We start from the raw sequence: 19,593 nt of genomic DNA on the forward strand, positions 1-19,593 counted from the left end.
AAAGGTTGAGAATGAAGCTGGTTTGATGATAGCTGCCGAGTGGCAGTTAAAATCGCCGATACAAAGACAGAGATGGACCAGATAGATTTTAGGAACAGATAGAGGTGGTTTTCGTAGTTTTAGTGAGCGCGGTTGTAATTAGTTTAAAACTGAGGTTGGAGTCAGGTCCCGAGCCCTTAACAATCGAATTCGTGTTTAACTAGCCTGTCATTTACTGGGCCGCGCTCAGCCTGTCATTACGCCGAATCTCTATGTTTATGAACATGATAGACTGAGGTCCCCAGGTAAGCCTGTCATGTGTGATGTGACCAAAGCATTTTTACCTTACGTCATGGGGGGTGATTCGGAATCAGCGTAAAAATATACACATACTCACTCACTCAAAATACTTTTATACCCTCAGTAGTATAGGACTTTTTCACATTTCACAAGAATATTTCAAAAATTTGGGCGTGCAATTTATATTAGCAATTAGGGGTCGTTCACATATTACGAAATCAGCTGAGGGGGGGTTTCCGAATGATTACGCTAGTGTAATTTTGACACAATAGCTATGTGTAAAACTGATAACGGAGGGGGGGGCAAATATGTTCCAAAAAATGATTTCGTAATATGTGAACGACCCCTTAGTTTGATTGACGATGTCAATCCTTCGCATCTCGCCGATCTGCTTAAGGTGGTTGCGAGAAGCATTATTTGATGCGCGCGCGACCCAGTAGTGCATCGCGCTACAACCCCTTAGTTAACGGGTGATACTCGTAAAATATCTGTTCCATATATTGGACCGTCGACGAGTCCAACTCGGCGCGCGTCTTGGTAGGTTGTAAACCTACAACCCCTTAGTGGAAGCGGATTTTTTAAGCATTTCCTTTAGGTGGCTCTGAATGATTATTCGAAACCCTGGCCCTAATCCTCTTATCTGGTCTCAACTTGATCATTAATACACGTTGTATATGTAACCCCTTTTCGCGCGAAGCGCGCGGCGGCCACAAAAGGCCTTCTCGCCGGCCGGAGTGTACGATAAAAGCTTGCAAGTTGCAACGTGTAGCAAATCTCAATTCTAACCCTAACTCAATCCCTAGCTGAATCATTTGCTGAAACCCTAAGGCTAAACCTAACGAGAAGTCATACCAACAACCAACTTCCTTTTATGGTCATTTTCTTATATGTTATAGCGCGATGCCAGATGCACTACTCACAGGAGGACTATAGTGCAAAGAAACTGCTGATAACTGCTACTAACTGCTGCAATTCAATCGCGCCCACCGTTTGCAGCAGTTAGTAGCAGTTGTGAGTTAGTAGCAGTTTTATGCGTAGGGGTGCACAATTGTAGGTTTACAACCTACCAGGACGCGCGCCGAGTTGGACTCGTCGACGGTCCTGTATATGGAACAGATATTTAACGAGTATCACCCGTTAAACGCTCGCTGGTACGGACGAAAGCTACCATATACAAAGAAAAAACCTCGTTCGCTAACCCTTGTCCTTGACTCTTTTGTGCCTTCGGCACTTTGAGTCATGGATCGGGAAAAAATTTGGTGGATATCGGAGTTGATAGTAATGAAAATGGGGCAAATATACGCTGCTTTTAGCTGTAAAATAAGGCTCTTACTAATTCGCTCGCCCAAAAATTTCACGTGACTTTGGTTTTTATGGTTTTGCAGCCGTACAAAACGGTTTTACATAAACCCTTATCCCAGGATGATGATTAATCACTCTACACTCGACTGTCACGTGACTTTTTAAATACGTTCTCTTGGTGGCCCTGAATGACTATTCGAAATCATAGCCCTCTAATCTGATCCCAACCCTAACCCTAACCCAATGCAATCTTTAACAAAAGCATATGCTGAAACCCTAACCCCAACGAGAAATTAGACTAACTTCCGTATATGGTCATATCACGTGATCAAGACAGTTTTTCGCCAATATCTCGCTAGGGGAGCATTTTAACCCTATGTCATGGGGGGTGATTCGGAATCAGCGTCCGAAAATACATCGAATGATGTTGGTCTCAACTGTCGGGGGGCCTTTTAGAAAAATTTCGAAGATCGACTGTAGAGTGATTTAGCACGCTCGCTTATCCCAACCCTAACCCTAACCATAACCCCGAAGCTAACCATAACCCTTGGCCTTACCACAACCCTAACCCTAACACGAGCCCTAAACAATCGAATTCGTATTTTACTAGCCTGTCACGTGACCAAAACGGTTTTTTGCCCATAACTCTCCAGGGAAGCATTTTAACCCTACGTCATGGGGGGTGATTCGGAATCAGCGTCCAAAAATACACCGATTCCGATCACTTTCATGCCCGAAGGGCCTTTTCACAAGATCTTTCTTAAAATTTGGGCGAGCGATTTAGTAGGAGCAGTAAAATAATGTTTGATGGTTGGATATGCTTTAAATTTTTCGCACACTTTCCTTGTAAGTTTATGAGTAAGCTAACCAATTTTTTTTAAAATTGGACCAAGGGAAGGTTACTTAATACGCATTTGATTCAAGAATTTTGTGCTGGCCGAAATTAGCGCTTAAAAATCATCCTACAGTCGGCACGCGCGGCTCACCGTCGATGGCGCACTACCTATTATGGGCTCTAACTAAATCGCTCGCCCAAAAATTTCACGTGACTTTGGTTTTTTTGGTTTTGCAGCCGTAAAAATCGGTTTTACATAAACCCTAATCCCAACCCTAACCATAACCCCGAATCTATCCATAATCTTAACCACAACCCTAACCCTAACCCGAGCCCTAAATAATCGAATTCACGTATTACTAGCCTGTCACGTCACACGTGACCAAAACGGTTTTTTGCCCATAACTCTCCAGGGAAGCATTTTAACCCTACGTCATGGGGGGTGATTCGGAATCAGCGTCCAAAAATACACCGATTCAGATCACTTTCATGCCTGAAGGGCCTTTTCACAAGAATTTTCTTAAAATTTGGGCGAGCGATTTAGTAGGAGCGCCTATTATGAGTGTCTTTACTGTGCAACGCACGTCGCGCTCAACTGCTACTATGTACTAACTGCTGCAAACGGCGCGCGATTGCAGCAGTTATTTTGCACTCTGGTCCTCCTGTAGTAAGTGTAATGGGCCGCGTCGCAAATCGAATAATGTTTCTCGCAACCACTAGATCGGCGAAATTGGAAATGCACCACTGGGCCTCGCAGAGTTGCTACGGATTGACTTGTCATACGTTGTAAACCTGCCGCGCACGAGCGCGCGGCTGTATCGTGGCCACGTGATACTTATATTAGAGTTAGGGCTTTTACTAATTCGCTCGCCCAAAAATTTCACGTGACTTTGGTTTTTAATTTGTATGGTTTTGCAGCCGTACAAAACGGTTTTACATAAACCCGATTTAGTAGGAGCGAACATTGTTAACGGGGGGACAAATTGAAACAACAACTTTAAGTTAAAAAATTCAAATTAGAATTCAATAAAAAAGCATGAAAGCACATTTAGGCCTTGTAACCTCTGCTCTTCCTCTTGCCTCTTGCCATCTCGTGGTTCCTGCTCCTAAGCCTCACAAATGGTTTAGCATGTGTCTTGGGCAGTCCTGGAGCTCCGAAATGCCTGTTAGCTTCTCGGGCGTTTCTTCGTCCCTGGTTATAAGATTTGTTAGAACTCGATACTTGAAAAGCTTCCATTCACGATTTCTTTGTGTGGTCGGCACAATTCAAACAGTCATGAAAATAGTGAACTAAACTGCTTATTTGACAATTCAAAACTACGGACAACTGATGAAACAAAGTAAGACGCCCTCTTTCGAGGACTCGCATCCAATCGACCCGATGTCACTTGATTACTGTTGCCATAGTAACCGGACGGTAGGGGAGCGATGCTCAATGTTACCTGCATCAACACAGTGTTTTGGCCGAGTGGTGACTCCACTGCAAGCTGCTCAAATGTGATGATAGTTCCACCAGCCTTGATAATCCTGGTCCTGGCTCCTTCAGTAACCCTCAGGGCACAGACTCTCAGTTTAGGTACCTAAGAGGAGGTTTAAATGATGAGCTTTAATAAAATCAGGCACTTTAAAAGAATCTTGTAAGAACCGACACCCAACCGACATATCTCTGATGAAAAGCGATATCAACTTGTAACGCAGGGGTGCAGGAGGATGAAACTGAAAATGTAACTCCATTAATTGATTATATCCTCACCTCGAAGATACGCTTGTCGTCAGTTACGGTTCCTACAACCACAACTGTTTTATCACCTCTGCTCTTCATCTGTCTGGTAATCCTAGCCAGGGATAGAGCCGGACGGTTTTGTCTTGACATAAACAGTCTCCTCAGGATCACCTGGGATATGAGTGGTTAGAACAAATGGCGAAAATTTATACTGTAACCTCCGCGTGATCTTGTTTAATATTTGCACTCCGGGGCGGAGGCGCCAAGGCCATCAAAGACAATGGTAATTTCTATAATTTCTATAATAATCGTTGTCCGTTAATACTCTTATAGGTGTCGGTAGATCCAAAAAAGGACAGTTCAATTTCACAATTTATTGTATTTTGTCAAAATACAATTTGCAGAGTCAAGACGAAGCGTTCTTACGAAGTTTTGTGCCGGTCAGTCTAACAGAAGCAGGTTTTTCTTAGTACCAGTGGTCATGATGCCTGCCAGCTCTAATCAACCTTAGAACCAGGTAACCCTGGGTAGGGACCGAGCTGACAGTTATGACATCAATCCAAAAAGTCTATAAACAAATACAAACAGATGAATTTCGAATTATTTTACAATAATTTCAGTAACAAGGAATTTCCTTGTGTTTCATATTTAACAAAGAACATGTCAGTATTTAATCTAATATTTCCAGTGCCCGAATATTCTTAATATTTTAGACACACTAATTTCAATATTCATGGAACTGACGATGCGTAATCTGCAATATCGCACGATATTTGCGGAGCTGCATTGGTTGATGGATCCCCACGGAGGCGAAGTCCCAAGTCAATATAAGGTTCATAAGGAATGCACATTGCAATTAATGCACCACGAATGTAGACACATAATAAGTGGTGATGTCTGTCAACCCAAATCTACCGAAGAACCAGGTAACCCTGGGAAGGGATCTAGTTTGACGTTTAGTGACATCAGTCCAAAAACTCAAAATGAAAATTAGATGGAAAATGTCGATTAACGATACGCTTTAAAAGCTTTCCTTGCGTTTCAAAATGGACACTTGAAAATTTATATTATTTGACAATAATGTACAATCTAAGATTTCCCCAGAAAAGGTGAGTAAGCACTTTAATCATTAATATTGTTTGAAATACCAAACTCTGACAGTCATGAGTCTGGCAGGCGATGCATCTTATTATATATTGGTTGCATCTTATTATATATTGGTTAAGAAGGTTATAATGGAGAATATCCACTCTTCGAATATTGAAAAAGAAACCTAGAAAGTTAAATAAATATTTAATACACAAACTGACCTGGTTGAAGTTTCCTCCAGTAGTTCTCCTGCTGAGGAAGCGGTAGAGTTTCACCAGTAGTCTGAGGTAGACATTCTGGGACTTAGGCTCCTTTCGGTGTACCTTACGGTCCTTCTTATGGACAATATCGATACCCATGGCAACTATAATAATTAGATATTGTTAGACATACTTAAATAATAATTATTAGGGTAATATGGTGAAATGATTCATTAAAATAAGCTAAAGTGTATATAATTAACACTGCACCATAATATATATATTAGCTCAAGGTAACAAATATTTTGTGCAGTAATACTCAGGAGGATAATGGAAATGTAAATAAGAACCGAAGCAAAAACAGATAATAATGGTTATGAGTAATAATGAGATTTACAATTAAAATTGAAATGAAAATAATTTCCGTTTATGTAAACATACGATCGTATGTAATTTATAAAATTTTAGTTATCCAAATACCAGATTTGCTGAAATTTAGCAAACTCTGTTAATAATAATATACATTTAATACATCACAAGATTATTAAAATATTACTGAATTAAAATTTACATAGGGCAGCAAGTGCTACAATTTTCTGAAGAAGTTTCCAAGGGTTGTAGATCTGGCGAGAGAAGGTCCAGAGGTTTTATGCTGCTTCGCAAATATCGACCTCGGAGGAGCTGAAACAATATAATATAAAGTTATCCGGTGAGAAAACAAATGCCTTTACAACATCAAGCACCTAAGCAGTATCTGTAGCTGTACGAGACAAATATAATAGGATGAATGAAAATTATTAAAAATAAGATAAATTAACTTGAAGTTTGAACTCACGTAGATTCTTCCTAATGCGAGTAGTCCCCCCTAACCCATCGAACCCAACTTTAGTAAACAAGTTGTCCTCCTTTACGTCCTTAGTCTTAAGTTCAGCTTTGCCAGGAGTAGTGGCCATGTTGATGTCTACACCCAGTTCAGCTGCTAGTCTGTCCAGATCATCGTCTCGAGATAGTTCAGCCTCGAACTGTTCTGAAATAGCTGTGTTTGACAACAGAGTTCTACCAAAAACTCATGGAAGTTGGTAAACCTTTAAAGGACTGGCCACTTATGGGGGGGGGGGGGGGGGGGGGGGGGGGGGCCCAACCATATTAAAGTATATTAAAATGTAGGATTTTTCCCGATTTTGACCCGGGGATATACTTTAATATACTTTAATATACCTACAATATACTTCAATATATCCCTATCCTTGGAGGCCTACATCGAAAATTGTTACCCAAAATAAGCTTGAAATGCAATTCTTAATCGATTCCAAAAAGTTCTTGAAAAAATATTGAAAACTGATGGAGTTATTTCAATTTTAATGAAGTCATTTTGGCTAGTATTCCGAACAGAGATATTATGTGCAATTTTCCCAATTTTGTTCATGGAGGTCGTTTTACTTAGTATCCACTATATTCAACAAACACTGAGTTATATCTTTCACATAGAGTTAGTCTCATTAAAAAACATTGAAATTTTATCGGATTTGGGCAAAAGCGAATTTGGGCAAAAGCGTATGCCCAAATATGGGCATATTTTTTAAAGCTCATAGCTCAGCCAATTTTTGACCAATCTGGATGGAAATTCATGTACTAGTCCTAAAACAGGCTTATCTTGCGAATCTGAGTGAAAAATATAGTTCATCATGTAAATCTTAACGAAGAATATAAATCTTCTAATTGTAGGTATATTAAAGTATATTAAAATGTAGGATTTTTTCCGATTTTGACCCGGGGATATACTTTAATATACTTTAATATGGTTGCCCCCCCCCCCCCCCCCACTTATTTAGATGAACAGTTAGAGAATGTTGAATTTCATACATTTGATAACAATCAGTTAATTAGAAACTTACTGTCAAGTTCGCTGAGATCATCGTCAAATAGTATTGGTGTTGACTGCTCCTGCCTCTGCCTCTTATTCATCTGGATTGGAGTCTGCTGTTCCATAGGCAGGGAACGCCGCGTCGAGTTTTTCGAAACTGGGACAGTTTAATTTACATGATTGATTATAGTAGCACGATCAGTATATAATTTTGGAATACGGTTGGGAACTGTCAATTAAGACAATTTTCGCCCATATCACAGGTACATTGTACAATTCATTTCGATCAAAAATAGTAAGTACAGATATAAGTAATAATTTAAACAGCATCTTACCATATAATAAGTTAGTGTTATTCAAGGATCTATCCTCAAATACTCCAATCTTTTTACTCAGAGACTCGTTTTTCCGTTCAGCGGTTGACAGATCCTGTTCGATTTGTTGCTTGTCCTGTTTCATTTCCTCCAACTCCTCGCGCAGGGCCTGCGTCGTGAGGCGAGAGTAGGAAACCTTGCGTTGTAGCTCCTCTGCTTGCTGTTGTACTTCCGCCTTGCTCTTTTGCAGAGAATTGTAGTCTCTCTTTAAACCTGTTGAGGAAATTGTTAACTGAAGCTACAGTTGAGAAAATTGACATCAGTTAACGTTCGGGTACCAACAAATTACGACAAAAGTCATATTAAAGTGGTGCAACTGTTCAGGCGAAACCGTAAATTATAACTAGTGAAACCTGTCATAAGATGGGCCATAGTCTCAATATCCGTCGTATTCCTGAGAACTTCTTCGCATTCTGATTGTGAACCCTCCAATATAGCCTGAAATATCACTTAGGTGACCATTCGAGTTGAGCCAGTAAATAGAATAATAATGAAATAAAAAGGGTCGAAAAACATGTCCCAATCAAAAACATTTAGAGCAGTGGCGTAACGAAAGGCCCTGCTGACCCCGCTGTGCAGGGGGGCGCCGTCTTAGGGGGGCGCCAAATCGTCGTTTGAATGTGGGACAATTTCGAAAACTTAATTAAAGTACTAGCAAAACTGCGCGTTTTGCTCTAGATACACACTTTTTTAGAGATTTTACCGGCGTATTCTTTAAAATCATTTAATTTGTTCAATTTTAGGGAGGGGCACCAAAAGGGGAGGGGCGCCAACAGGGGGGCGCTTTTTTCGGCAGGGGGGCGCCAACAGGCAACGTTACGCCACTGATTTAGAGTAGAGGGCGCCAGAAGCTGTAGATTGATCATACCTTTAAACCTCTCATAGTTCTCATTTCCCGTTCCAAAAGTTTAGCTTTTTCTTGAAATCTTTTAGTTTTCTCCGCGTCCTCAGCCATGTATTTCATTTTCGTTCTCAAATTGGAACAAGTGTGGCGGGTGTTCTTCAGTTCCTTTTCTAGCGAACATTTTGATAAGAGGAGAGTCTCATTCTCCTTTTCCTTCTCTTCAGTGACTGATTTCAAATTAGAAACTATCTCATTCAAGTCATCAATGCGTTTGTTCAGTTTCTCATTTAATTTCTGGCACTTTACTAGCGCTTCATGGTTAAATTCCCCGACTGGCATTTGAGATAAACTGAAAGAATCTTCAGAGTTATTAAGAAACAGTTTGATAAGTTCCCTTTTGGAAGCATGGGATCTGCAAGTTGGACAAGCTCTGTTGTTCTTCAACCACTGAGACACGCAGATGTCGTGAAAGATGTGACCACATTTCGTAGTGACAATTTCGTCTTGAAGATCTTCTGTACATATCGGACAGGCACTGAAACCCATGCCTAGATGAAAGGAATTCTATTAATTCGATTATAATAATATTAATTCTAGGGGTGATTAAATATTCCACATTTTCAAGTTTCAAGCCAGTAAATCGCTTAAAATGTGCTCGCGTGCGGGCAAAACCGTCGATGTGAAGGTGATGAAAAAGTGTGAACGCAGCGCGCAAAATGACAATTACCGCTAGTACAAAAGCTATTATAATTCATACTCTGTCCCGTAAAAGAGGTGGCGTTTGCTACGTATCGCTACGTATTGCAAAATATTCCTGAAGGCTGAAAACATAAGAAAGTAATATTGTATATAAGTACAAATCGCTTTGTACAGCGGAAAAAAACATAATCTAGAAAATAAATGAACAAAATCCTGTACAACATACACAAATCGGTTAATACAAATTAAAATATCATATCACAAATACTGAAAATAACCGCTAATTAGCAATCCTAAAATTCACATGCATATTCATCCATACAAATTTACACTGTGCTCCAATTGGGCGAGGGATCCTTGCTTAGCCAATTGAAATCGTCCACATCGTCCCAATTGTTAGTTTCACCCAGTCCAGCCTCGGCAACATCGTCCTCATAGCCCTCATAGAACTGATCCCTTATCCCAAACTTTAATCCCTTACAATCCTCAACAATAGCCTTGCTTGTGACATGAATGTAAAATGTAGCGGCGTGTGTAGTATGTATTCTTGCTTGTTGACATGTCACATGATACACAGATTCGTTGCAACTTTCAAGGAACAGCGAGCCAGATATAGGGCCCACAAAAAATGTACAATTTGTACAGTTTGTGCAGTGTAGAGTACCCATTGTACTTTTTAAATTGACAGTGCAGTTTGTTAGGTTTTTCAGTAAAACATCCTTTTTATGAATCTCATTTTTAGGAATATTTAGAGTCTCATTTGATTTATTTTCGTATATAACATCACCCGTGTATTTTGAGAATTTGTTGTCTGAATTTGCCTTCTTCTCTGTGACATTAATGTTTGCTGCGGCGTTTTTCTTTTTACCAAACGCGAATTTCTTCTTAGGCAAAATGACCTGTTGAACCCTAGCAATGTTTTCATGTATAGTGGTAACTGCATCCTGACTTTTACGTAGGTCATATGCAGGCAGATAAGATAGTGCGTCGTTCAACAAATCTTGGAGACAGTTAACTTTTGTTTGAGCCGAGTTCAGATGGGACTTCTTCTCTGCATCACTGGTCAGTTTACCGAGCTTCTCTAGTTCTGTCTCAGTTTCACTTTTTAAAGAGTAGAAGACCTTCAAGAATTCATTGAGCTGCTCCGAAGATTGATTAGCTTCTTTGCGCTCAGCTTTCCTCTTCTCCAGCGCTGATAACCTCTCCTCCTGTAGTTTGAGGAATTCAACCTCTCGCTCTGAAGACATACCTGGACAGGAGGGTATCATAATATAAATATCATACTTTTATTAAAATTTAATATTTACTTTTACTTTATCAAATGTTTTAATAATCGACACTTCATGACAATTTCGTTAAATGACAATTAAAATGAGACTCCAAATTTGACAATCCAGTTCAATATTTCCAATTATTTACATGTCACAGAAATAGTATCTAAATAAACAAGATTCAAAATTGTTGAAGTTTTCTTTCTAAAACGAAAATATAGTAATTTTAATTTGAGTATTCGAACCCAATCAAATTATTAGGATAATGGTAACATAGGATGCAACAATCAAGTTAATAATTTATGAAAATCGAGCAAAAATCATGCACAAAATACGTCTTGCGCGGCACGCTGGCATAAACGCGGTTCGAACACGTTAAACAGCACAAATTCCATCATGACAGCAAATGTTCAGTTAGATCCGTATTTGTTAACGAAGTTGCCTTGTTCGTCCACAGTAAGAATACGGAGAGTGTTAGTAGAACCAGCTCCTGTCTTCCAGCCTGTAACCACAGCAACAGAGGATCCAGTGTGAATTATACCCATACTTTTACCAGCCTGATGGGTACACAAGATATTATATTATGGAGAGATTAACCAAGTTTTAAAAAGAGATGGAATTTTGTAGATACAGATTTTACTGAAGACAAAACAGGGCCACAACTTACCGCGACAGCGAAGTTAACCCTCCTATCCACATCATCCATCCACGGCATCTCTTCCTCTCTAGGTACAGGATAGTGGATGGGGAAGCAGCCTCTCCACAAGTGGATCTGGGCTGCACACACGGGGTTCCTAGTAACCACCAAGATGGGGGCCATGGGGCGATACCGGGACATCACTTTAGCTGTGGTTCCAGTTGTTGTCAGTACTATTATACAACTGCAGTTCATCGCGAAACTCGCGTCTACTGCTGCGATACAGGTCCCCTCTGCTATAATCTGGGGGAGAAGTACAGTTAGGTCTTAGAATTTAGACTTATTTCATTAACAACATATTATAACGATGATCAAGACCTTAAAGTGTGGAAATAAATTATCCTAAAAGATCAATATTATCAACGCTAGTCGCTAAATGAGAAAGGTCTCGATTTAAATGTTAAACTTGATAGCTCAATGGTCTAAACTGAAACAAAAAGTCGCATACTCTGTTAGTAGTAGTAGAAGGATCCAGAGCTCCAAGCCCAGAATTACCAAATCTTCTGATATCGAAGAAATACTGGCTGCTGAACCAGGCAGCTTCCGCCTCACGGCAAATGTTCGACATTATTTGTACTGCTCTGAAATGAAGGGATGTGTAAAGCTGATATCATGGAAGATACAGTATTCCCAAGATTATTAATATTATGTGCACCGCATGTATAGTGTATAGTGTATACACATGGACATTGTACAGTGTACACTATGTGTATAATTGTGAAGATATAAAGTAAGTGCTGCGTGCCAGCTTTCATCACCTCCATCAATTATAAAATAGACACTAGACAACATCTATTTCTGAATAAACTATATAATCATTAATCAAATTAATATAATCTTACTCAAGAGGGTAGGCTCCTTTAGCGGTCTCTCCTGACAACATGACACAATCAGAACCGTCCAGTACAGCGTTCGCAACATCTGACGCCTCAGCGCGTGTAGGACGAGGATTAACAGTCATACTCTCCAACATTTGAGTAGCACAGATAACGGGCTTACCGGCTAGGTTACATTTAGCTATTATCATCTTCTGAGCTATGAATACTTTCTCAGGGGGGATCTCTATGCCCATGTCTCCTCGTGCTACCATGATTCCGTCACTGGGAGGAGGAGACATTGTTAAAGTATGTTAAACAGTAAACTTTATCACATTCATTTTATAGTATTGTCTTTACAACATAATCAATAATTCCTTGCCGCGGAAAATTTGACCGAAAATATGGGACAAAATCATACGATTCCTTCCTGAAAATTCTTCTTATAAAATCCGAAAATATGAACAGTTAGGAAGAATAAAATAGATGTTTACCTAGCCTCGATGACCTCGTCAATGTTATCAATACCCTCCTTGTTTTCTATCTTGCTGATAACTTTGATGTGTTTTCCTTCTTCCCCCACCAGCGCTTTAATCGAGTGTACATCTGTAGCCTTCCTGGTAGAATTGTGGTGTTAACTGTTAAGACGCTACGTTAAGCTCAGAAATGTGACTTTGAAAATGATAGTATATTAGCAGGTTGAAATAAGGAAGTTGCTATGTGCTGTACCTGATAAAGGACGCGAAGATCATGTCAATTTTCTGTGTGAGACCGAACTTTATGTCAGAGATGTCTCTCTCGCTGAGGGCTGGTAGGTCCACATTAGAGTGGGGCAAGTTTACTCCCTTGTGAGACCCCAGAGCACCTGTGAAGTTGACATTTAGTGTTATTCCTCGGTCTTAAAGATTCCTTTAAATTTAAAGGAATGTTGGCTCTAGCTCTACTTGATGAGACATTTTAGAACCTCGCTCTGGATGCCATGCTAATCGAATATCGATCTTAATTATTATTATAATTCTGAGTCACCAACCTCCGTTCATGACGTGACAAAGAAGAGATGTCGAGTCTTTCTTTTCCTTTACTTTAAGAGAGAGAAGTCCATCATCTATGTAGATTAATTGTCCGACCTGAAAAACACCTGTGAGGGTCAAAATTGCATCCAAATATTGCAGCATGTACATTGTTTCAACTATAAATATTTTTAAATAGAACAATTAGAATGGTGTATTATGAATAAGCCCGGGTTTAAAGGTTTAACCAGATACGATTACACCTTAGCTAAGGGCGTGGCCCAAGGAGTTCCAGAGAACCAGTGCTAAGATATAGCCTATTGAATCAATCATGGTCATGGGAGTGTCTAACATGGACTATACATAGACTCAACATAGCGAAATGGTGGTGATATCTATAAACCGTTGCATAATATCATATTACAAGAATTATAATTCATGATTCAACTGGAGTCATGTCTGCAAATACTCACACGCATAATGGAAATTATAAGCTAAATCAAAAGTAAACAAATCTAACGCCTAAAACGAACCTCCATGATATTGACGATGTTAGTGTAGTCAACATAGATCAGCTTATCACTGCACTCCGCATAGTGATCCTTGTTACACGACACTACAATCTCCTGTCCTGCCTTCAACAGTACTTCATTGTACCCCTCCCCTGCTCCCTTCAGATTACCCGTCCTGATCTCCGGTCCCTTGGTGTCCAGCGCAATCCCTACTGGACGCTTGTTACCAAAGGGTCGGGCTTCTTCAGCTGCCTGGCGCACGTTGGCGATGGTGGCAGAGTGGTAGTCGTGGGTACCATGAGAGAAGTTCATACGAGCAATGTTCAGTCCAGCTTCAATAAGACTCTTCAGTACAGGTACCTGGTTGAGGGACCTGTGTTGATGATTAAGTCTACAAGTCTTAACACTACCAAAACTCGAGAAAACGTATTTAGTATTATTAGTATGTGATGACTATAAATTTCAATGATAGTGATTTATACTGATGGTGCCTAAAGGCTAAACCCTACACTGAAAGAGGAGGAACCCTTACCTGTCGGCTCGCGGGACCGATAGTGCATATCAAGCCAGTGTTCCGGATATGTCGCTCCTTGTTGAACACTTCCAACTTGGTCATGTGGATCAGGTTACAGGAGTCATCTTCTTTTAACAGCGACCCCATCTTTTTTCCCGAGCAGGTCTATGTGAAGATTACAGTGAAAAGTGTGTCAACTAGACTGCCTCAAATAAAAGTATGCTGATAAGAATTATTTATAATAAACTGACCGGATAATTTGATTAAAAATGCATAATTTTAGCTCGCCTATATTGTCTTGTTTTTCACCCGGAATAACTGATAAACTGATGTCACAACCTTCAAATGAAACTCGAAAGCATTTCATTCTTCAAACTTGAAAATAAATCTATGAAATGTTTTAAATTTACAACATATACCCGACATAACACAGAACCATATGTAACATCTAAATATAATACCAAACAAAAACTGCTACGAAATTCAATTGTCTAAAAAATTAAAATTATTTACACTAAGTACACAAAAATATCACCAACAAAACCACATAAATGTAACAAATTATCAAACATAAAATTGTACTAATAAATTTAATCAGAATAGTTAATACGCACCATTTCACCGGATAGAAGCTTAGAACCGCAACACAAAGAGATTTGAAAGTTGTAAAAATGAAAAACTCGAACGCTTTTATAATAAAGGTAAGCAAAGAGCTACAGAGGGACCGCGGTTTCTAGAATATGCGAGCAGAGGATAGCCTATACTAGCTTTAATACAGGAACATACTGGAATATATAGACTATTGCAAGGCCACTCATCGTAACTTAGAGATCACATGACGAGAATTCGCGGCCTTATTGGCATAAAATGCGTGAAGTAAGATCATGTGGTGCAATTTGGGATGCATTAAATCTCAACAACATTATTATCATGCCCTTATTGAATAAAAGCGTATCCTCGTCAGCTTTGAGTCTCATAACAAAATCATGAACCTCATCAAGTTCTGTAAATCTGAGTGAACTGAGATTCAAGAATATTCTAGAATCTCACTCCAGTTTGTCTTACCCTGCTGCAATTGATAAATCCCTGCTTCAGTCGGTCTTACCCTGGCCTTTTTCAGTTGGTACTTGGTATGTGAACAGCCTGGAAAGTATTATACTTATTAAAATTCGCTTATAAAACGTAAAGTGAGGGCTGAAGTAACCTAAAATAGCAATCAGAACTGAGCCGGTATTACCGGACAGTATTCTCATCACTTTACTAAATCCGCCTCAGCTTGAAAACTAAATCTCACAATGCTACACTTATAGTGTTTATCATTACTAGATATGTTAAGTTCATCCTCACAGGCTGGCTCAGAACCCACTCTTCTACAGGAGATACACTACAGTGTACACTGTAATGTACATGGTAGTATACATTACAGTGTACATAACAATGTATCTCTGTTGTTATCAGAGATGGGTGTCCTCTTCATCGCCTTACTGTTATAGGAATGTAGATTCTAGCTTTACCAGTTTACTAAGTTAACCACCAACATTGTGACTTACACACAACGACACAAATTACAATTAACATGATAGTATTCAAACCTTGTGAAGAGCTGCAGGAATAGTCCGTGTTTTTGCTTGTGACAATCTTTTTCGTGATCCTGAAATGAGGAATTCGGTCAGTGATAGGGAATCGTTGGGTATTTACACGGAAGCTTGATCTTAAAATTTCTCAGTTTAACTTAATTATGCTTTATTAGGGTAAGAAGAAGGAAGTTAAATGCAATCTAACAAATTTGTGCGGTTTCTTTGTCAGCATGAAGTATACAAAACTCCACACATTGGCTACACAGGGTCACTATAGCAGAATTACAACACCTATTTAAGATTCCTTGTTCTATAACTTATAAGACCTTATTGAATCCTACGTTTAAGTTATTACTATTTAATCTTGTAAGAAAATCAAGTCATTTAAAAAAATAAAGTCAGATCCTACCTGGTGATCTAAGAAACCATTTTAACACCTCGTTACAAACGTCTAGCCTTTTTCCGTTTCACAACTGGAACAGCGGGTTTCAAATCATGAGATATACCGTTGTCTTCATCAACCTCATTTTCAACTTTAACATCATCCTCTTGCTCCTCTTTTGATTTAAAAGTATCTGACGTGAAAATATCGGCATCAGTGAAAACTTGATCAGGTTGAGACTGGCTGTCCTCAAAGGTAATACCGACTTGAGCGACTACTTTCTTCTTTTTACACGGTGAACTTGCAGCTGAAGCATTCCGAGTTTCATATGACTTTGAAATCACTTCTTTGAATTGTTGGTTAGATAGAATCTGTGATGTCGATTGAACAGGAACAATGATGTTCTTAAGAGTTTTGGCAGGGTCATAAGGGGCAGAAATTTTTGATTTCTTCGACAGAGTGATACCGAGCGACTTAAATTCTGCAATCTCTTTATCTTTTTTCTTCATTAAAGATATCAGAGTATTCTTTTCTTCAATCAATAACATCATTGAGTTCCAAATAGGATTGAAAACCTCTTCGATAGTATTCACGCAGGGAGATAGTTCAAACTGCCACCCAAACGACCAGGAGAACTTTAACTTTTCAATAGATGTGGACACCTTCAACACGGCATCCACTACCTTCAAGTTGGTGGGGTTTGAAAATGCGTCTCTGAGAATCGTCACGATGCCATTTTCAGATAGATTGAGCTGAGGGTTGAACTGTCTACAGATCCCAGGCAGATCTTCATTTTTCTGGAATGAAGTGAAGGAGCTACCAGAAATGTTGACAACTTTGACAATAATACCGGATTGAGAGAAGTGGTAGTATATCATACCCTCGTCAGTGTTGATCCACGAAGGCATGGTAGCTACAACCTAGGATTGTACATTAGCAAAAATTAAAATCAAGCTAACATTCAGTATAAAGTCATCTTATTAATATAAGAACTAGGTGATCGAATAAAAGCGGTTTCGAACAGATCAACAATTTCCTATCGAGTTTGGCAAATCTATCTTTAAAACGATACGATTGAACCAATATGGTATACTTAATAATTCGATCACCAAATCAATAGACGATGAAAACGAAAATAACAACACGACAGTTTATCTTAAAAGTTCCAAAGAAATAAATAAAAATTTGAATGAGCATCAATAAAACTCTCTTTCAACACAGATTTAGATCTTGTTATGAGAAACGATGTCGACAGATTGGACGAAATCTTCGAGCTCTTCGATTTTCTCTTCGAGGTCATACAAACCAACATCCTCATCAACGATGCAGGTACTCATTCTCAGCTTCTTGATACCGAAACCGATCTCAACATGCTTGCAATCTCCCCAAACGAGCCCCTGCATTGCAATAGATCTGACTTGCTTTTCCATTTCTCCAAGATCCGTTTCGTCATCCCAAGGCTTGATATCCAGAACTACATTGGATTTAAGAACTCTTGCAGGTTTGGCATCTTTCTTGGCAGCTGCATCGGCAACCTTTTTCTCGGCAGCCAATCGCTTCATCTTCTGCATCTCAGATTCTCCTTTGGGGGTATCTTCTTCACTATCACTGCCAAAACCAAAATCGTCATCATCACTGTCGTCTTTCTTGGCAGGCTTGGCAGCAGGTTTAGCAGCAGGTTTGCTATCAACTACAGGAACTGCAGCTGTAACAGTCTGACCGTCGAGACATTTCTCGAGCTCAGCCAGACGTTTAGCAAGGATATTGGTGACATTGAAGAGGTGTGCGTTCTCAGCCTCCAACTTCTCTACACGACCTTCAAGTCCTCCAAAAAGCTGCATGATGCTAAAAAAAGAGGGATTAATCAGATATGATCTTCAACATAAAAAGCTGGATTTCAGTTTCAGTCCTCAATTTAATAATTGGTCAGCAAAATATCATAATCATTACTCATTCATACTTTTATGTGCTAAAATTTGGCTGATGATCATTTTAGGTTATCTATGACTATATTAGTTTTCGAGGGGTTCTAAATTACAGCAATCACGGGAATAATTGATGGAAGCCAGCTAAAGTGAAACAAACCTGTAAATGGAATTTGCAAACACTTTAATTTTTGACAATATTACATGTTTATTGTTTATGTACAGTGTAAATTGTAAAAGACTTTCAAACGATGTTAAATAGATTAGATCTTGTTATGAGAAACAATGTCGACAGATTGGACGAAATCTTCGAGCTCTTCGATTTTCTCTTCGAGGTCATACAAACCAACATCCTCATCAACGATGCAGGTACTCATTCTCAGCTTCTTGATGCCGAAACCGATCTCAACATGCTTGCAATCTCCCCAAACGAGCCCCTGCATTGCAATAGATCTGACTTGCTTTTCCATTTCTCCAAGATCCGTTTCGTCATCCCAAGGCTTGATATCCAGAACTACATTGGATTTAAGAACTCTTGCAGGTTTGGCATCTTTCTTGGCAGCTGCATCGGCAACCTTTTTCTCAGCAGCCAGGCGCTTCATCTTCTGCATCTCAGATTCTCCTTTGGTTTCCTCGTCATCACTGTCGCCAAAATCAAAGTCGTCATCATCACTCTCTTCTTTTTTAGCAGTAGGTTTGGAAGCAGATGCAGTAGCAGGTGGGGCAGCAGCAGGTGCTACGATTCCAGATTTGGCCTTGGCTTCAAGTTTTTCTATTTGTTTGGTAAGATCTTCAACCAGCTTTCTTAATGAAGAATTGCTAGTCTCAAGGCGGGTAGCCCTATCTTGGAGAGTTTCAAGTGTTGTCTTTGGGGTATTTTGCTCAAGAGACGCTCGAATAAATCCTCTAGCAGCTTCCAAATCAGCCAGCAAACCTAGAAAATTTTGGTGTTACTTGCCATGTATCGGATAGCGTTAATTTTAAAGGTAATTACTGTCCTGCAGGATAAGGATTGGTGTCAAAGAAAAGTTTGGGGAAGGATTTTGAATGAATTAGTGTTAGAATACTAATACCAATAATAGAGACAATGTCAACTATTACAATAGTAATAGTTGACATTGTCTCTATTATTGGGTATATAATGCATCTTAAATCTCAGTCATTTAGGGGGATAGAGGAGGTCATAGGGCTGGAAGTGCTACATATGTATCAAACAGATTCTGCTTAAGTTAATAATAATGCTACATACAAATTCTAATTACACCCAATCAAACATTTTGACAGAACCTGACTAAAAAACCTGACAAAAATTTGAACTGTATGAAACGAGGAAACTATTGATTTTAGCACCATATTTGCTGTCATACTCTTACTCACTTTTGCCATCTGCCTTGACGGAGCTCTCCTTGGATGATTTCTTGGGAGCAGTAACAGCTTCATTGGTACTTGGGGCACTACTTGGAGCAGAGGGAGCACTACTTGGTTCAGCTTGGGTACAGCTTGGTCTCTTGTGTAGAAGTGCTTCATACTCAAGTCTATCTGTCCACACCAGATCCATCATTCTTGGGTCAATAACTGCACACGCCATGTCTACCTTGATTGCCTACAAAAAATAGCATTATTAGAATTTTAAAAATTTTAAACCAATTTTTGGTTGTATCCTAGGTTCCAAAAAGGCCGA

The 19,593-nt window shown here is 39.4% G+C and overlaps 6 protein-coding genes across 7 annotated transcripts; all 6 read right to left on the reverse strand.

Moving 5' to 3' along the window:
• Positions 1–3,412: 3,412 nt before the first annotated feature.
• Positions 3,413–5,606, reverse strand: LOC134813403 (large ribosomal subunit protein eL18-like). The gene is made up of 4 exons (XM_063821145.1): positions 5,450–5,606; positions 4,170–4,310; positions 3,859–3,996; positions 3,413–3,608 (listed from the first exon to the last, which is right to left on the reverse strand). Exons 1-4 carry the CDS (start codon positions 5,585–5,587, stop codon positions 3,465–3,467), a joined length of 561 nt encoding a protein of 186 aa, XP_063677215.1. The 5' UTR covers positions 5,588–5,606; the 3' UTR covers positions 3,413–3,464.
• Positions 5,607–5,756: 150 nt separating this feature from the next.
• On the reverse strand, positions 5,757–9,096 carry LOC134815514 (E3 ubiquitin-protein ligase TRAIP-like). Its single transcript, XM_063824055.1, has 6 exons — positions 8,535–9,096; positions 8,020–8,104; positions 7,628–7,879; positions 7,324–7,449; positions 6,264–6,455; positions 5,757–6,109 (listed from the first exon to the last, which is right to left on the reverse strand). The coding sequence occupies exons 1-6, from the start codon at positions 9,054–9,056 to the stop codon at positions 6,015–6,017; spliced, it is 1,272 nt and encodes a 423-aa protein (XP_063680125.1). The 5' UTR covers positions 9,057–9,096; the 3' UTR covers positions 5,757–6,014.
• A 366-nt stretch (positions 9,097–9,462) lies between these two features.
• LOC134815523 (tubulin-specific chaperone C-like) lies at positions 9,463–10,456 on the reverse strand. The gene has a single exon (XM_063824066.1). The coding sequence runs from the start codon at positions 10,454–10,456 to the stop codon at positions 9,536–9,538; it is 921 nt and encodes a 306-aa protein (XP_063680136.1). The 3' UTR covers positions 9,463–9,535.
• Positions 10,457–10,592: 136 nt separating this feature from the next.
• LOC134826683 (pyruvate kinase PKM-like) lies at positions 10,593–16,909 on the reverse strand. 2 transcript variants are annotated; one of them, XM_063839168.1, is made up of 12 exons: positions 16,015–16,909; positions 15,621–15,679; positions 15,094–15,171; positions 14,047–14,193; positions 13,536–13,874; positions 13,023–13,119; positions 12,722–12,857; positions 12,487–12,609; positions 12,020–12,277; positions 11,626–11,758; positions 11,148–11,420; positions 10,593–11,037 (listed from the first exon to the last, which is right to left on the reverse strand). In XM_063839168.1, exons 4-12 carry the CDS (start codon positions 14,173–14,175, stop codon positions 10,891–10,893), a joined length of 1,635 nt encoding a protein of 544 aa, XP_063695238.1. In that variant the 5' UTR covers positions 14,176–14,193; positions 15,094–15,171; positions 15,621–15,679; positions 16,015–16,909; the 3' UTR covers positions 10,593–10,890. The 2 variants fall into 2 exon arrangements, with proteins under 2 accessions (XP_063695238.1, XP_063695228.1); XM_063839158.1 differs by lacking the exons at positions 15,094–15,171; positions 15,621–15,679; positions 16,015–16,909 and adding an exon at positions 14,643–14,674.
• Positions 16,910–17,137: 228 nt separating this feature from the next.
• On the reverse strand, positions 17,138–17,828 carry LOC134826700 (elongation factor 1-delta-like). Its single transcript, XM_063839192.1, has one exon. The coding sequence runs from the start codon at positions 17,826–17,828 to the stop codon at positions 17,211–17,213; it is 618 nt and encodes a 205-aa protein (XP_063695262.1). The 3' UTR covers positions 17,138–17,210.
• On the reverse strand, positions 17,138–19,526 carry LOC134826691 (probable elongation factor 1-beta). Its single transcript, XM_063839181.1, has 2 exons — positions 19,290–19,526; positions 17,138–18,846 (listed from the first exon to the last, which is right to left on the reverse strand). Exons 1-2 carry the CDS (start codon positions 19,498–19,500, stop codon positions 18,176–18,178), a joined length of 882 nt encoding a protein of 293 aa, XP_063695251.1. The 5' UTR covers positions 19,501–19,526; the 3' UTR covers positions 17,138–18,175.
• Between the last annotated feature and the right edge of the window lie 67 nt (positions 19,527–19,593).

This window comes from Bolinopsis microptera, chromosome 1, assembly GCF_026151205.1.
Source record: "Bolinopsis microptera isolate Bmic1 chromosome 1, MBARI_Bmic_1.0, whole genome shotgun sequence".
Classification (NCBI taxonomy): Eukaryota; Metazoa; Ctenophora; class Tentaculata; order Lobata; family Bolinopsidae; genus Bolinopsis; species Bolinopsis microptera.

Excerpts from the sequence above, each read along its gene's own strand:
- LOC134826700 (XM_063839192.1), bottom strand. The coding sequence starts at position 17,828 with ATGCAGCTTTTTGGAGGACTTGAAGGTCGTGTAGAGAAGTTGGAGGCT.
- LOC134826691 (XM_063839181.1), bottom strand. The coding sequence starts at position 19,500 with ATGGCGTGTGCAGTTATTGACCCAAGAATGATGGATCTGGTGTGGACA. Across the intron at positions 18,847-19,289 it reads CGTCAAGGCAGATGGCAAAA|GTTTGCTGGCTGATTTGGAA; the intron begins GTGAGTAAGAGT and ends AAAATTTTCTAG.
- LOC134815523 (XM_063824066.1), bottom strand. The coding sequence starts at position 10,456 with ATGTCTTCAGAGCGAGAGGTTGAATTCCTCAAACTACAGGAGGAGAGG.
- LOC134815514 (XM_063824055.1), bottom strand. The coding sequence starts at position 9,056 with ATGGGTTTCAGTGCCTGTCCGATATGTACAGAAGATCTTCAAGACGAA. Across the intron at positions 8,105-8,534 it reads GAACTATGAGAGGTTTAAAG|GCTATATTGGAGGGTTCACA; the intron begins GTATGATCAATC and ends GTGATATTTCAG. Across the intron at positions 7,450-7,627 it reads TAACACTAACTTATTATATG|TTTCGAAAAACTCGACGCGG; the intron begins GTAAGATGCTGT and ends AAACTGTCCCAG.
- LOC134826683 (XM_063839158.1), bottom strand. Across the intron at positions 13,875-14,046 it reads TCGGTCCCGCGAGCCGACAG|GTACCTGTACTGAAGAGTCT; the intron begins GTAAGGGTTCCT and ends TCCCTCAACCAG. Across the intron at positions 13,120-13,535 it reads ACATCGTCAATATCATGGAG|GTCGGACAATTAATCTACAT; the intron begins GTTCGTTTTAGG and ends GGTGTTTTTCAG.
- LOC134813403 (XM_063821145.1), bottom strand. The coding sequence starts at position 5,587 with ATGGGTATCGATATTGTCCATAAGAAGGACCGTAAGGTACACCGAAAG. Across the intron at positions 4,311-5,449 it reads CTGGAGGAAACTTCAACCAG|GTGATCCTGAGGAGACTGTT; the intron begins GTCAGTTTGTGT and ends CTCATATCCCAG. Across the intron at positions 3,997-4,169 it reads ACGACAAGCGTATCTTCGAG|GTACCTAAACTGAGAGTCTG; the intron begins GTGAGGATATAA and ends ACCTCCTCTTAG.